Here is a 16,015-nt window from a genome sequence, read left to right as displayed (position 1 = left end):
GGCACCTACTGTGTAGTGAAGCGCTGGGATATGATCGACCGGGGCCAGTTCATGAGCGATGCAGGAGGAGACGAGAGCAGAGAGGAGACCAAGCCCGAGGCGATCGCGTCAGTTGCACAGTTTCCAAACGTAAGGTGACACAGAATGTCTTTGTTTTCCTGCATCGGGCGCCCGCTTTGGCATCGTAGTTGCGCATCCCCTTGGGGCCGAAAGCGGGGAGAGGCGCTTCGCAAGGATTGGAAGTGGACGTGCTCTCAGGTATCCGTACATCCATCCGGTTTGCTTGTGTGCTGCGCTATGTGTGCCTTGAGAGCATCCCCGCAGCAGACTATGGTGGCGGAAGAGACGAAGCGTTTATAGCACGAAAGAATTGTAACTAACCCTTGATCCGCCCGCCCTAATCATACCATGGTGATGGAGCACGGGTAGGTAGGTATCACGCTTAAGAGAAGTCGAGATTGGCTGTGCTAAGCTGCTCAACTTGTCTGGCTACGATGATTGAGAGGTAGGTTTGAAAGCGGCAGACGGCTGGTGTCCACGTCACTCAATCAATCGGTATAAGTTGCACGGAGGACAGCCCTGCAGGAGAACGAAGAACCTTACCAAGTACCACCTCACCAACCGAATACTACCCTCGGTCACCATACTACTCTCATAGTATACCCTCCTGCTACCAGGTAACCTATTGGCCCCTGCAACCCTTCCCATGTCCCGGCTAAGCACTTCGTACGCTACCATCCACCCGCGTGCCCGGTCGCACAGCAGCGCATGAAACAATAGATTAAATCAATCCAGAACACGGCCGGCCACGGCAGCGCCACTCTTGTCTCGCGTAACCGTCTTCCTGAGGGTTTTGCCCGCCTGGATCTCCCCAAGAAACCCTGCAGGCCGTGAGACAGTGGGCAAGGCCGGTGCGCCACCAGCCGGCGGCGGAGGTGGCGGCGGAGGAGCCATGCCCGGAGCTGGGGGTGGCGGCGGGGGAGGAGCAGACGGGGCGCCGTCCGCAGAGGGCATCGGAGGGGGAGGCGGAGGGGGAGGCGGAGGAGGCGCCGGTGAAGCATCCGGGGCGGGGCTCGCGCTCGGGAAGGCGCCGGGCATCGGAGGAGGCGGGGGCGGTGCCGAGGGTGAAGTAGACTCAGTAGGTGGCGCAGCCGGGGAGCTCACGGGGGGAGGAGAAGCAGACGACTTGTCGCCGGTTGCAGACAGCGGGCGCGGCGGCCCCATGGTGCCAAAGAGGATAGATGCCAGTTGGGCAGCACTCTGACCGCCCGGCCTGTCGTCGTCTGAGTCTTCCTCCTCCTCCTCCTCCTTGTCTGAGCCCCAGCCATCGTCATCGGGGAATCGTCTCGTAACGGGTATCGAGGGCGCTGGTGGAGCGGCTGCCTGGGCCATGCGGTGAAAAGGATTCGTGGACACGTCAGGCTGCGGCGGCGGCGCCGAAGCTGCCGGAGGTGCCGGAGGAGCGGAAGCCGGTGAAGCAGGAGTAGCCGCAGCGGTTGACGCGTCCGAGCTCTGTGACATCATCCTGAAGTAGGGGTTTCGACTCTCCGTTTCGGCGGGAGGACTTGAGGTGACGATCTTCGGCGGGGAGGCTACGGGTGCCGGTGGCGGGGTGGGCTGTCTCTCCGGCTCATGGCTGACAATCTCCGGCGGGGAGACTACGGGTGCTGGCGGAGGCGTGGGCTGTTTTTCCGGCTCGCGGTTGACGATCTGACTATCGCCCATCGTTGGAGTCGACGCTTGAGGAGTGATTTGCTCCGGGCCCTCGTCGTCCGATGACGAGCTCTCGTTTTCCATGGCTTCAAGTTGCCTGCGCAGCTCCTCCTCGCGCTTGCGGGCTGCTTCAATTTCAGCTCTTCGTTGGGCCAATTGAGCCTCTTTCTCCCTTGCCTCGGCCAGTGCTGCCTTCTTCTTTCGCTTCTCTTCCTCCTTCTTCAGCTTTCCTTGACGAACTTGCTCCTCGAGTGCTCTCAGGCGGGCGTCAGCTTCCTCGCGCTCCCTGGCAAGCTCGTCCTCCTGAGCCTTCATCTTGTCCCTAGATCCAATCGTCAGCGAAATTGCCCCAAAGTGTACGACTCGTTCTTGTTGGACGTACTCAAGCTCCCGGGTGGCTTGCTCCTGCTCCTGGCGCTCCCGCTCGAGGCGCTCCTCCTCTGCCTTCTTTGCCGCAAGCTCTTCCTCGGCATGCTTGTCGTCTGTCTTGGCTACCTTGCGGCTCGGAGGCGGAGGCGGCTTCTTGGCTTCAACCTTGGCCGGCTGTGGAGCAGCGGGCGGCGGAATCCCTTGCTCCTCAGCAAGCCTTGCTTGCCTCTCCGCTTCGCGACGGGCGTCTTCCTCCTCGGCCTGCCGCAACTTAGCAGCACGCTCTGCTCGCTCACGCTCGAGTCGTTGAGCTGGCGTCTCCCCTGGCTTAGTAGGAGGTTTGATACCCAGGGCAGCAAGCCTCTCGGCCATGCGTTGCTCAGCTTGCTGCTTAATGAAGGCAGCTCTCTCCTCCGGAGTCTTATACGCGGAGTATGATCCGCCTGGGGCCGCCGGAGAGGCGGTGCGCGAGACTGTCGCAGGGCTCTCGACGCGAGCAGTAGGAGCAGCCTCGGCTTTGACCGGCTCTTGAGTGGCCTGACGACCGCCTTGTCGATCCTGCGCCCGAATACGAGCAGCGCGGCTGGACCGCTGAAGATCATAGATGAAATCCCTGACCTCATCCTCGACGCCGAGGCCATCCTCCCATCTGCGCCTCTCGTGCTCCGAAGTGGAATCTTGGCCACCCTCCTTCAGACTGTCTTCGATGCTCTTCGCAAAATCACGAACGCTGTCTTCGACGTCCCGAACCATCCGTTCATTGTTCTCCTTCTCGGTCCTCACTTTGATGCTCTCTTCCTCGAGCCGCTTCTCCGCATCTTGGTCACTGCTCACATCAATCTTCTTGCCGGTCAGGGCTGCAGTCCGCTGTTGCATCATTGCTTTAGCCCGTGCCTTGAGCCTGTCGGCCTCGGTGATGGCACCGCCTGGGCCCGTTCCGATAATGGCAGCAGCGCTGCCTGGGTGAGCTTTAGCATCCCTGAGGCGGAACAACTCTAGTCTTGCCTCGGCAATCGCCTTCTCAGTCTTCCGAACCTGCGACGCTAGCTCGGGAATCTTGTCGGTTAGGTTCTGCAGCTGGCGTTTGAGAGCCCTTCTCTCTGCTTCGGAGTCTCCACCAATGAACGAGGCATCTGGATGGTTATCAATATCCTCCTGGATCCTCCTGATGCGGCGATAGAGCTCCTCAGCCTCACGACGATCGCGTCTGTCAAGAATCTCGTCCTCCTCGGCGTTCTTCTCGTCAGCAAAGTCCATGGCGTCAAGGAGGACCTGCTTCTCCTTGACTTTCTTTCGCAACTGATCTAGGGTCAGCTCCTCGCTAGAGCCTACGGAGGCCGGAGAGGCGGGGCGAGGTGACGCGTTGCCGACTCTACGCCGTGCGCTCGAGCGGTAGCCCACCGCGTCATCGTCATTTTTGAAGACGGTGGCATCCTTTCGCCCACCAAGGACTCCCGGGGCACTCTTGAATGAGTGTGTTTTCAAATAACTCACGCCAGTCTTCTGCGGAAGCAAGGCCGCGCCGGAGTTCTTTCGCAAATCGGACTCCTGGTGAAGCATGTTCTTGATGGTGCCGAGGGACGCGTTCAGGTTTCTGGTAGAAGGCGGCACCAGCTCGGGAGGGAGCTGATTTGGAATCGGATAGCCGTTCAGCTTGCGATAGATCAAATGCATCGCAACCGCGAACTCGTCGAGGTCCAGGCGTCCCTTGTTTCCGTTATCCGCAAGCGTCCAGATGCGCTCAAGGTCGGACTTGTCCAAGCCGCTCTGCCCGAAGATCTCGATGGCCTGGTCGCCTCCGATATACCCTTTGTTCAGGCCGTCCCATGCGCGGAACAGTTCATCGTATCTGGTTTTCTCGTCCTTTGTAATGGCCCAGGGAATCACTGCATTTCCTTGGAGTCCGGCAGTGGTGTAGCTTTGCTGTTCTCGGCCTGGTTGGGGCATCATGCGTGCCTGAAGGGCATCAATGTTCGGGAGACCCGTCGCAGGGGTATTGACGAGGCCCCACTGGCCGGGACGGCCCGTGGGCTGAGCGTTGAGCGGTGCAACCATCCCGCCGGGGCCGGCATTCGGCGACAAGGTGGAGCCATATCCCGTGGGCATGGGCGGCATGGGCGGCCGCGGACCAGTATAGCCAGTGGCTTGGGGCATCCCTGTTTGCTGTGCCTGGAGGCCTTGGCCCAGGAACCCAGTCTGCTGGGTAGGTAGGCCGGTCATTTGCGCTTGGAGAAGCTGCGAGTTCGACGGCTGGGGCTGCGGGTGTTGAAGCACAGGAGGGGCGGCCGTGTTTTGCCGCACACCAGAGTCAGGTGCATTGGTTCCCGTCGCGGAATTGGAGCCCGACTCCTCGGCAACGCTGAAGTTGATGATATCCACCATGCTGGAAACCTCGTTCTTGATGTTCTCGGGCAAGGTAGGCGGCAGTGATTTTCCAGTCAGCTTCAGGTTGCAGAGGTACATAGCGAGGGCGAACTCCGGAAAATGTAGTTGGCCGGACCTGGTGGTGTCGGCAAGCGTCCTTAATTCGAGTTAGAAGATAGTGAACAATAGCATAGATAGTCAGCCTAATACCACAAACCACTCACCAGATGTGAGAAAGCGAGTCCCCATCTAGCCGGGACCGCAATAACAGATCCCTCGCCTTCTCTCCCGACATGGTAGTTTGGCCGTCACCCACAGCAGACTTGAACAAGGTCTCGAACTTGGCCTGGTCCTGGGCGGTAATGAAAGAGAGACGAATGTTGGGAATTGTATTGGCCTTCCTCGAAGGTGCGCTCGGCCTGGACCTTGCACCACCAGCGGTTTGGAACGAGGCCGTCATTTCGCTGAAACCGGTGGGCTGCGGCTTCACGGGCGGGGGAGGAGGTGCCAGCGCCTGTGGTGCAGACTGAGTCGGTGCACTGGTGAAGGAGCTCGGAGGCGGCGGCGGCTGCTGTTGCTGTTGCTGTTGCTGCTGCTGAAACTGCTGCTGGAACTGCTGGGGAATAGCCGGAACTGGCGGCACGCCCGTCGGCATGCTTTGCTGGGGGATCTGGCCGAAGCCAGTAAACTGCGGTTGCAGCTGCCCCGGACCTTGCGACGGTTGCAGGCCCGGATAGCCCGTGTATTGTTGCTGAAGCGGCGCTTGAGCGTAGCCGGTCGGTTGCGGGACGAACGGGGCAGGTTGCTGCTGCTGTTGTTGCTGGGGCTGGCCAGCCCCAGTGCCGAATGAATTGCCATATTGCGGAGCACCGGGGGGCATGGTGTTGCCGCCGAGGAAATTGGTTGAATTAGAATACATGGCGGCGGCGACGTCAGCTCGGTCAAGGTCAAGGGCGGAGCCCAGAAAAGGGGGAGGGACTGCACGAGCGGCGACGTGGAGCGACTGATGCGGCGTGCCTCTGAAAGCTTTGCTACACGAGTAGCGAGAATAATTCCAGAAAGTTATTCGGAAGTACTAAACAAAGTTAGGCAAACTGAGGTGGTGCAGTCCCGGCCTCTGGGAGACGATGTGGTGATGACGACGCCTGTGTGAGGCCGGAAAGCAGCCAGGTACGGAGTAAGTTACGGAGTAAGTTACGGAGTACTCCGTAGTTCATTGGCAAGTTGGCTCATGCTCCAATCTGCCCTCCCTTGGACAGCAATCATTTGCACGAATCGAGGACATCCTGGATAGATGCATGTAGCTCTTGGCTATGCACATATCGATGATCAATTCCATTCGGGGAATAAGCACCAAGAACAAGGGGCTGTGAAATGGGCGCCTCAGGCGCCCAACATTGGTGCCCCAGGCGCACGTACTGTACATTGGCACGTGCATGCACCGAGACTCGGGGAACGTATGGTGAGGTGAATGTGATGATCGGGGAGCAACCCAGTCAGCGCCAGCCTATTCAAATGTCATTGTTGCGCAAGACCTGTCGAGCGCTATCAAGGAGTACCGGGAGGAAGCAGGTGCCTTCTAGATGGAACGTTCGTTTGTATTTAGCTGTCCAGCCGTATCATGAAGAACCGAAAGCAAAACAACGGCCAATCAACAAAGAAGCACCGAAAGGCCCCGGCGTTCCCGGTAAGCTTTCGGGGACATCTAATCTGACACTTGATTTTTTTTTTTTTTTTTGACTAGCAACAAACGGCCCGGGGCGTAGTCGGCCATGTTGCATCAAAGGGACCCCGCCTGCAGCAGAGCAATGGAGTTGCCTTCTTCTACGCGATGCAGGAAAAACCCGGTCGAAGTCGGAGGGTATCGGTCACACCATTCTCGCCAACAATAGCGTTGACAGAACAAGGAGGGTACCCCGAGCAAGGCAATCCGAGATGGATCGAGACAAAGTCATAGTAAAGGAGTGACCAGACGTAGTTAACAGAGCTTAACATGGACAAGCCTGGCAGGCTCTGCAACAGACCGAACAAAATTTGGGCATTGAATTTGCTTATTACCCCACCTTCCGTTCCGGTCTCGACAAGATGGGCTCATCGAGACATTTGTTAAGGCGGTCGGGCTCCGAGAAGTGGGGACCCTAGCGATTGCGGCCGTGGCCCCACGGACCAGCTCCCTGCCGCCCGCTCTGAACAAAGGTCAAATTCTCCCCCTCCTGCACTCCAGCTCGTTCCTTCCTCCCTCCTCTTTCTTCCCTCTTTACCCATCCCCGCCATCTTCCACAATCCTCATTCTCTTATTCTGAGCTTGAGGCAGGCCCAGGAAGAGGTCCTTTTTCATTCTGCTACTCCGTATCATATCATCGATACCCAGAAGACCAACCCCCCACATCAAGATGGTTCAGTCATCGGTCCTGGGTTTCCCGTACGTCCAATTGAGCCCATAACGTCCTGATTCAATCCCTAACAGTGTCTTTCTAGTCGCATGGGTGTCCTTCGGGACCTCAAGAAGGCGAATGAGGCTTACTGGGCCGACAAGATCTCCCAGGAGGATCTCCTCGCTGAGGGCAAGAGGCTCCGTCTCGCCCACTGGAAGATCCAGAAGGATGCTGGCGTCGACATCATCCCCTCCAATGACTTTGCCTTCTACGACCATGTCCTCGACCACATCCAGCTCTTCAACGTGAGTTCACTCTAGCACTCGGTCCTGGAGGACGACTGATCGATTGACTCTCCTCCTCAGGCTGTCCCCGAACGCTACACTAAGCAGAAGCTGTCCCCGCTCGATGAGTACTTTGCCATGGGCCGTGGCCACCAGAAGGGTGACGTTGACGTCCCCGCTCTCGAGATGGTCAAGTGGTTCGACTCGAACTATCACTATGTCAAGCCCACTCTCCAGGACAACCAGACCTTCTCCCTTGCCAAGGACCCCAAGCCCGTTCGGGAGTTCCTCGAGGCCAAGGAGGCTGGCTTCCAGACGCGCCCCGTGCTCGTGGGCCCCGTCTCTTTCCTCGCTCTCGGCAAGGCGGACCGCGGCTCCTCCGTCGACCCCATTACGCTCATTGACAAGCTCGTGCCTGTCTACATCGAGCTCTTGAAGGCTCTCAAGGCTGCTGGTGCCGAGAGCGTCCAAATTGATGAGCCTGTTCTCGTCTTTGATCTCCGGCCCGAGGTCAAGAAGGCTTTCAAGCCCGCTTATGAGGCCTTCGCCGCGGAGGGCAGCGCTATTCCTTCGATCGTTGTGGCCACCTACTTTGGTGACATCGTCCACAACTTCGACATTTTCCCTGCCTTTGCCAAGGTCCATGGTATCCACGTCGACCTTGTGCGCAACCCCGAGCAGCTCGAGCCTGTTATCAAGCAGCTCGGCCCCAACCAGATTCTTTGTCAGTAGATTTCTTCCCACAACTTGTGTCGGACGTATGCTAACGCGAAGGACAGCTGCCGGTGTCGTTGACGGCCGGAACATCTGGAAGAACGACTTCAAGAAGTCCATTGACATTCTCCAGACCGCCATCAAGGCCCTCGGCCCCGAGCGTGTCATTGTTGCCACATCGAGCTCCCTTCTGCACACTCCCCACACTCTCGCTAGCGAGAAGAAGCTTCCCGCTGATGTCTACGAGTGGTTTTCTTTCGCCACCGAGAAGGTCAGGGAGGTTGCTATTCTGGCCAAGGCCGTGACCGACCCTGAGTCCGTTCGTGCTGAGCTCGATGCCAACGCTGCTGCTTTGAAGTCGCGTACCGACTCGACCCGCACCAACGACCCCAAGGTCAAGGAGCGCCAGGAACAGGTTACCGAGGAGATGCACAAGCGCAAGTCTCCTTTCGACGTCCGCTACGCTCAGCAGAAGAAGCACCTCAGCCTTCCCCTCTTCCCTACTACCACGATTGGTTCTTTCCCCCAGACCAGCGAGATCCGTGTCCAACGGAACAAGTTCACCAAGGGAGAGATCAGCGAGCAAGAGTATGATGACTTCATCAAGAGGGAGATCGACCTCGCCATTCAGATCCAGGACGAGCTCGGCCTCGATGTCTACGTTCACGGTGAGCCTGAACGTAACGACATGGTTCAGTACTTCGGTGAGCGCCTTCAGGGCTATGTCTTCACCACCCACGGTTGGGTCCAGTCCTACGGCTCTCGCTGCGTCCGTCCTCCCATCATTGTTGGTGACATCTCCCGTCCTGGTCCCATGACCGTCAAGGAGAGCAAGTATGCCGCCTCCGTCTCCAAGAAGCCCATGAAGGGCATGCTTACCGGCCCGGTTACCTGCCTGCGGTGGTCCTTCCCTCGTGTCGACGTCCATCAATCTGTCCAGTGCCAGCAGCTCGCTCTGGCTCTGCGTGACGAGGTCATCGACCTTGAGAAGAACGGCATCTTCGTCATCCAGGTCGACGAGCCTGCTCTCCGTGAGGGTCTCCCTCTTCGGAAGGGTGCTGAGCGTGACGCCTACCTGAAATGGGCGGTCAACAGCTTCAAGCTGGCCACTGCCGGCGTTGAGGACTCGACTCAGATCCACTCCCACTTCTGCTACTCGGAGTTCCAGGACTTCTTCCACGCCATCGCCGCGCTAGATGCCGATGTCCTCTCCATCGAGAACTCCAAGTCGGACGCCAAGCTTCTCAAGGTCTTCATTGATGAAGCCTATCCCCGCCACATCGGCCCTGGCGTTTACGACATCCACAGCCCTCGTGTTCCGCCCGAGGCTGAGTTCAAGCAGCGCATCCAGGAGATGCTCCAGTACCGTAAGTTCCGAGTGTCTATTCGACAGCAAGTGAGTATCGCTAACAGTAATCAGTCCGTCCTGAGCAGCTCTGGATCAACCCCGACTGCGGTCTAAAGACTCGCAAGTGGGATGAGGTCAAGGGTGCCCTCACCCACATGGTCAACGCTGCCGAATACTTCCGTGAGCAGTACACCAAGGCCTAAACGCCTTGACAAAGCTCACCAGGCATCATCCATTGATGGTGTCCTATGCTTTTCCGGATTTTTTTCAACATCATTCAGCATTTTTGGGGGTCTTCTAGCGGTGTTATAAAATGGGTGACGATAGATGATACCCCAATCGAGCCATTCTCAACTCGGCGTTCGTGGGCAAGAGGAAAATCCGGATGGATTCAACAGCATTTAGCATAATCGGGAGGGTGGTCGCCATATTCAACTCGGCGTTTGCGGTTAGGGGGGATGAAAATGGGATTGTTCATCGGTTCCGGTGTTTGATGTGGGGTATTGGCTTCGGGATGGTTGGCACGGGCTGCGAACCACTCTTCAACAAGAGAAGTGTTCTCAGCCAGATAGCGGTCTGCCTTCACCAAGCAGCGCGCGTGTGAAGTTGTCCAGACTGACGTGTGGGGCGATGCACAGGACCATGCCGCATAATAGAAAACATGGCTGCCCCAAACGCTTGCTTCACGGAGTGACACTTGACGTGATCATTGTCTTGCCTTGTGTATCTGCGCTAGCCTGTCCCTTTCCAAACCGAGAAGGCCAAGCAACGACTGTCCGCCGGCACTTGATGGAGGCGAACCTCGACATACATGAAGAACACACATTCAGTTCTGGGCCTGTACGGATGGGAAAAAGCGATCTTTTTCATACCTGGCTGCCGCTGTAAATCTCCGAGAAAACGGGAGGGGGGAAATGGGTGGGGAGAAAGGGACGAGAAGAAAGAAGAGACCAACTCTCTGCTGGTGAGATTAATCGCTTTTTGGCCCACGCGATGACCGCGATTCGACCACGGAGTACTCCGTATTATGTATGCAGTGTACTATCACAGAACTTCTATCTATACCGGATGTGCTTTATAGTCCAATTCGCGCACCACTTACTCGTACACAAATTATACACATTATCTGGGACAAATCACCCAACCCCCCCCCCCCCCCCCACATCCGTGGACCGATCCATTTCTTTTACTCGACCCGGAGTGAGTCCAATGCCCACTTTACTCGGCCCACCCAAAGACGTCCCCGATCGCCATGGTGTTCACCCTCACGCTGGGCAACGACACCAGAATGCCCACCAGGTCCACCACCAGCAACACGACGGCCGCCGTCATGAAGCGCGGGCTAAACACGCGGTAGAGCATCAGATGCCGGCGCAAGTGCCCCGCCCAGGCCATGGTGCAAAGGCACTCGACGGCAAAGTAGGCCACAAACACGCCGAGCGCGCGGCGGCTGACGGCCTCCAGCACGCCCTTGCGCTTGGGCCCAGCCTTCCAGAGCACGAGCAGGGGCACGGCCGCGGTGGCGAGGATCTGCCCCGCGAACGTGTTGAGGGCCACGACGATGGGGCTCCAGGGGTAGCGGATGGTGAAGAGCGGGATGAAGGCGGCGTCCCACTGGATGGAGCTCAGCACGGCCTGGTGGCCCGTCTTGAAGAAGTGGAAAGTGCCCAGGATGGCGAGCATGACCGGCCCGATCGGGGAGGTGGTCAGATTGTTGAGGTCGAGGATCTCGAGGAGAGCGAGGACCTGCCAGGCCAGGAGACCCAGTGCGCCGCCACCCATGGGCTTGGAGAGGAGGATGCAGGCGACCAGGAGGTTGAGCGGGAGGAGGAGATAGCGCGCGCCGTGGGCATTGGCGTAGCCCAAGATGGCAATCTGCGCGCGGGTCGGTTCGGTGGGTGAGGCGGACGTGACGATAGAGACACAGGGGGGCGCCCAGGTGAAGGCGGTCGTGCCGGCGACCAGGGCAAAGCCGAGGACCGTCTGGGCCGTGTAGACGCTAATGTTTTTCAGCACTTTATCGGGCAGCCCCGGGATCCAGTTGCCGTTGTCGGCCGCATCGAGGAGCCAGTAGAGGGCGGCTACGAAAAGTCCGGCGCGGAAGACATAGCTGATCCAGGTTTGGGCGAGTCCCTCGTAAGACCTGGTTGGCTGCAGGTAGGCCTTAATGATGGAAGGGAGGATCGCGGAAACAAGGAAAGGGATGATGAGTTGCCACGGGGCAGAGGTGGAGGATGTTGCCGAGGCATAGTAAGTTGAGGCGCAGTAAGGCATCTGCTCCTCCCGGCAGAGCTTGGAGAAAGATGCGACGCGGCCGAGCAGGGCGAAGACGACAGAATGGTAGATGGCCAGGTAGCGGTCCGCGCGGGAAGGGATTCGGAGGGCAGACAGAGCGCTTGCGAAGCTGAATGTTGTAATAAAGAATAGCAGGATGGAATCCTCCCAGATTGTGTAGGAATTAGACGCGAAGCCGACGGACTGACTGACGGTGAAGATGACCGCCATCCAACCCCAGAGTGTACTAGGTAGAATTTTGAAGAGAGTCTCCTGGGCCTCATACATGGACACCAGGACCGCAGCGATGCTCGTGAGAGCTGCGATGCCGGCCCCACGATACCAGTCCCCCGCCCCGGAAACAAAGGAGGAGATAACGCCGCCGATGAAACCGGGAGCAGCGCCAAAGAGGGCCGCCGAGACCAAGCGCTTCTCGAGGGTGTCGTCTGGAGTTGCCGTTTCGTCAGGCTTCACGCCCCGGAGCTCCAGGCTCTTCTCGGCGAGATCCAACTCCTCGTCGTCAATGGCATCGTCGTCTCCCCCGTTGGAGATGTACACGAGAAGCGCGAGGACCCCGAGGACCATGATGGCAATGCCAAAGACCATGTTCTTGATGTCGAACCTAGCCCATAAGGCCTTGCATTTCCGCAAGTTCTCTTCTTGGTACGCAGCGAAAGCCGAGTAAATAGCGGCCCAGTCTCGGTTCTTCTTGGCCTTGGAAACGGCAGCTTCGGCCTTTTCCCAGAGCTCGTTAGGAGATCCGGCTCCGGAGGGCTGCTCGATTCCCCGAGCGGAAAAATAGGAGGTCTGGTATCGCTTGATACCAGCCGCAGTGACCCTTTCTGCAGCGGCTAGGTTGGCCCAGGTGTTGCCGGAAACACCAGCAAAAGCCTCCTCGATTGGTCTTCCCAGGTTGTTGAAGGGGATAGGTATGCCCATCAGCAGCGCAAGGGTCGGGACAAGGTCGATCTGGTTGACGGGGCGGCTCTTGGCGGTAGTCGGGGGCGTTGCGTATTCCGGCTTCGTCCTGCCGAAGATGCCCTTGGGGGAGTACATCCACAAGGCAGCCTCGACCTCGTCTTCGCTCTCCCCGCCGTGATCGCCCTTGCTATCCATTCCGTGGTCTCCCATCACGATCAGGACGGTCTTGTCGTCCATGGTCGCCGCCAGGTCCCGGATGAAACCGTCCATTTGACGCAGTTTCTTGGTCATCTCCGGATGGTTTGGTCCATAACGATGGCCGGCGTGGTCGACCCCCAGGCAGTGGCCGATGAGGACATCCCAGTCATTCCTCTTCTGCATCAACGGGAAGATGTGCTCGATCACCCCGTTGTCAACCGTGTGCAGGTCCCAGACGTTAAAGCTGTCGTACGGCCGGCTCAGGTTCCCCTCAAAGTATCCCGGAAACAGCGACTCCCACGTGTCGTCCCCCAGATGCACAATCCTCTTGCCGGCATCCTTGAACTGCATCAGCAAGTTGTCCTCCTCGACCGCCGTGCCTGAGAAGCTGCTCCCGATGTCCACAAACGTTGGGAGCGTCCCCGTTGTGAGGCCCTTCAGCCGCTGCAGTGTCGAGGTGGGCGGGTCGGCGACGAAGGGCCGTAAGAAAGCCTTGTTCGGCTCTCGGACTGCCGTCTCCCACAAGAACGGGAGCGCGTCGTGAAACGCCTCGCCGTCGCCAACGGGCACGGCGAAGTCGTACCGCAGCGCGTCGATCACCACCACGACGGCGCGCTCAAACGTCTTTGGGTGCCAACACCCGCCATCCACCGTCCCCATGCCCTTCCACGGCGGCAGCAACGACGACGGCGCGGATTCCCCGGGGCCGCCGACGGGGGGAGGCGCATCGCAGGCCGACTTCTCCTCCAGCACCAGCCGCGTCAGCAGGAAGCCGCTGGTGAAGTAGGCGATGCCGACTGCGTGCATGCACAGCAGCCACGCCCAAAAGGCGGCGGTCCACGCCCAGCGGGACTGGTAGGCCTTCTTGCGTGCGGCCTCGAGACGGGCGCGGCGCCGTTCGCTCTCGGCGATCTGGGCCTGCTCTTGCCTCCGTTCCTCCTCCTCCTTCTGTGCATCCATCGCACCCGGCTCCTTCTTGCGAGCGGCATCGGCAGCTTTCTTGGCGCGCTCCGCGGCGGCCCATTGTGCGGCGATGGTCTTGTAGTCGGGGGGCGGCGACGGCGCCTTGTTGGGATTAGGCTTCGGTGGTGGCATTGTATCGGTTTATCTTGGGCTAGCGTTGCTTCTTCCTCCTCTTTTTTCTTTTTTGCCGACAGTGTGCCAAAGGAGGATAGGCAAAATGGGGGGTATCAAGTACCTGCGGGAGACGAAGGAACTAGCAAGGAGAGAACAGAGATTAAAATAAAGATGAAAGGAAGGCAAGAATAGGAGTCGGAGTGAATGGGAGAGGGCCAACTTCTCAGGGACCAATCCAGGCTGCCATCGGATCAGGACTCGTCAGTTGTCTCGGGTCGAGCTACACGGAGTGGAAGAAGGCGCAATGCGCCATTTCGAGCGCTGTAAGGTTTGGAGAGTCGGGAACTGGAGCTCCAGTTTGAGATGGGAAGGTATCCCCACCGTCAATTTGAACGAGATCTGGCACTCCATACTCCGTACTTGCTACTCCGTATTCCGTACATACCGTCATATTGCAACCCTAACCCTGAATAGCAATCAGGGTGCAACAAGCAACGACGACCTGAAGACGAGAAGTCTGGGAACAAGAATCCACAGTTGACTGCTCTGTTCAAACTCTGTGAAGTTTGGGCGAAATAGGGTTAGCTTCGAGAACGCCGTCTGAGAAGCCAAAGAAAAATGTGGGCAAAGCAAGGCAGCGATGGACTCATTGTTGGTCGACTTTCACCGAGAAACACCCGAGTATTCATGGCAAACACTCAAGAACACCGTACAGAAGCGTCGCCCCTGAGGCTCCGAAGCGTTTGAACACCTCATCCCATGTTTTTTACCGGACCAAGGAAGCAAAGAAAGTTAACTGCGGCAGGCTCGGCCCCTCAAAAAAGGTAGATGAGGAACGAAAAGGCCTACCTGACGGCAGGCGTAGAATAAGAATTATACAATAGAGAAATATGTTCCTGGAAGTATACCCCACGTCCGCTCAACGCGCTGTCCAATAACCAGTACCAGAATCGTGTTCGGTCGCGCTCACGACGCGTGAATTGCCCCGACCTCCCCTCCCTGCTTTGTTTCTCCCACACGTCCACGGTCAAACAGGTTGGGGAGCCGGGTTATCGCGGCACCGTAGCGCCAAGTTGGTGCAACCAGATCCTCCCGTCTTCCAACCAGCTTCCCAAAGATACCGTGCCCTGTCTACACCATCCTGAGATGCCGGAAATGGGGCCCCCGCGAACACTCCCAAGATAGAAGCAAAAGTGGAAGTGGCCGGCGAGTGTATGGTGGTATCTGTGTTCGTTCCCTGATCGTCATCGCAACTCCACACGCCCATCAGATCATAAGAGATCGCCAGGTCAGTGGCTGATGGAAACAAAAAAGAAGGAAAATATAATCGTTCGTTTCGGCTAGCAGCTTTCCTGAGCGCCTAGCTTGTATCGCGGCTCAGTGAAATTCCTTCTCCTTCAGGCCGCCGATCCTGTCCATGTCGATGGAGTAGAACTGTGTCTTGCTCTCCTTCTCATAGGCGGGGAGCTGCTCGTCGTGCAGAGGTTCAAGACCGACGCCGGTATCGCCCACCCTGACGACAACCACCCGGCCGCTCTTGGGACGACCCTGCTCGTCTTGCTCGTCGGGGAACGTGATGTGGATCTCGGGAACATTGTCGGGAGAGTAAGGGGGAGAGCGCGGGTTCGCCAGCATTGGCTGGCCGTGGTTTTCGACGACGATAACGCTCGACCGACCATTGCCATTGCCGGTTTGGATGGTGAGTCGCCGGTGATTGCCCGTCCTCTTGACGTCTTCATACTGAGGTAGCTTTTCGTCCATCATTTGCTTTTGCCTGCGCCTCCTCCGCAGCAGGACAAGGAGCGCAAAGGCGACGAGACCGGCGAAGAGTAGGGCGAGAAGGGCAATCAGGAGATTGATGACCAGGCTATTATCCTTTTCCTCGCCGCCTCGAACGATGAGTCTCTTGACTGAGTCCATGTTGTGTAATGAATGACGGTTTCTTTTGATTATTCGGTTGTTGTTGTTGCTGCTGCTGCAAAAGAGTGTTGACCTTGCGTAAAGCTGTAGTTGCAAAGCGATCGTGTACGGACTTCCGAAGCTGCAACTCGGGGCGACCCATCATTAGTCTCTTGATATCCTTTGTCGTGGCTTGCCGTTTGAACGGTACACGGCAGCTGCAGACCCAGAACGAATCTAACCTACCCAAGGGCTGTTGCTCGAGGGCTAGGGACTCGCTGAACTTGAGTTCGAGCGGAACACGGGGAATTGCATCGATGAAAAGGACGGGACGGAGATCGACTGAAAGAGTGAAGTCGACACCTAAGCTGGTTCCCACGATTGGGAGGTGGAAGGAGTGACGGAAAGAACGACGAATGCAATTCCTTGAGCCGTGGCGCCGGCGAGATGTCGAGACAGCGGGAAGAGGAGGAGACGAG

General features: G+C 58.0%; 4 protein-coding genes across 4 annotated transcripts; 1 reads left to right on the top strand and 3 right to left on the bottom strand.

The window, feature by feature from the left end:
* Positions 1 to 378: 378 nt before the first annotated feature.
* Positions 379 to 5,512, bottom strand: MYCTH_2305048 (uncharacterized protein). Its single transcript, XM_003663248.1, has 3 exons — positions 4,671 to 5,512; positions 2,096 to 4,603; positions 379 to 2,035 (listed from the first exon to the last, which is right to left on the bottom strand). The coding sequence occupies exons 1-3, from the start codon at positions 5,324 to 5,326 to the stop codon at positions 787 to 789; spliced, it is 4,413 nt and encodes a 1,470-aa protein (XP_003663296.1). The 5' UTR covers positions 5,327 to 5,512; the 3' UTR covers positions 379 to 786.
* Positions 5,513 to 6,524: 1,012 nt separating this feature from the next.
* On the top strand, positions 6,525 to 9,584 carry MYCTH_2305043 (uncharacterized protein). The gene is made up of 5 exons (XM_003663247.1): positions 6,525 to 6,868; positions 6,925 to 7,126; positions 7,187 to 7,829; positions 7,885 to 9,186; positions 9,240 to 9,584. Exons 1-5 carry the CDS (start codon positions 6,840 to 6,842, stop codon positions 9,368 to 9,370), a joined length of 2,307 nt encoding a protein of 768 aa, XP_003663295.1. The 5' UTR covers positions 6,525 to 6,839; the 3' UTR covers positions 9,371 to 9,584.
* A 743-nt stretch (positions 9,585 to 10,327) lies between these two features.
* MYCTH_2305041 (uncharacterized protein) lies at positions 10,328 to 13,798 on the bottom strand. Its single transcript, XM_003663246.1, has one exon. It carries the CDS (start codon positions 13,653 to 13,655, stop codon positions 10,386 to 10,388), a length of 3,270 nt encoding a protein of 1,089 aa, XP_003663294.1. The 5' UTR covers positions 13,656 to 13,798; the 3' UTR covers positions 10,328 to 10,385.
* Positions 13,799 to 14,382: 584 nt separating this feature from the next.
* Positions 14,383 to 15,976, bottom strand: MYCTH_2315304 (uncharacterized protein). Its single transcript, XM_003663245.1, has 2 exons — positions 15,783 to 15,976; positions 14,383 to 15,678 (listed from the first exon to the last, which is right to left on the bottom strand). The coding sequence occupies exon 2, from the start codon at positions 15,555 to 15,557 to the stop codon at positions 15,015 to 15,017; it is 543 nt and encodes a 180-aa protein (XP_003663293.1). The 5' UTR covers positions 15,558 to 15,678; positions 15,783 to 15,976; the 3' UTR covers positions 14,383 to 15,014.
* Between the last annotated feature and the right edge of the window lie 39 nt (positions 15,977 to 16,015).

Source organism: Thermothelomyces thermophilus, chromosome 3 (genome assembly GCF_000226095.1).
Source record: "Thermothelomyces thermophilus ATCC 42464 chromosome 3, complete sequence".
Classification (NCBI taxonomy): domain Eukaryota; kingdom Fungi; phylum Ascomycota; class Sordariomycetes; order Sordariales; family Chaetomiaceae; genus Thermothelomyces; species Thermothelomyces thermophilus.
The sequence above is the reverse complement of the archived record's forward strand: the minus strand, read 5'-3'. Positions and strand labels throughout refer to the sequence as shown.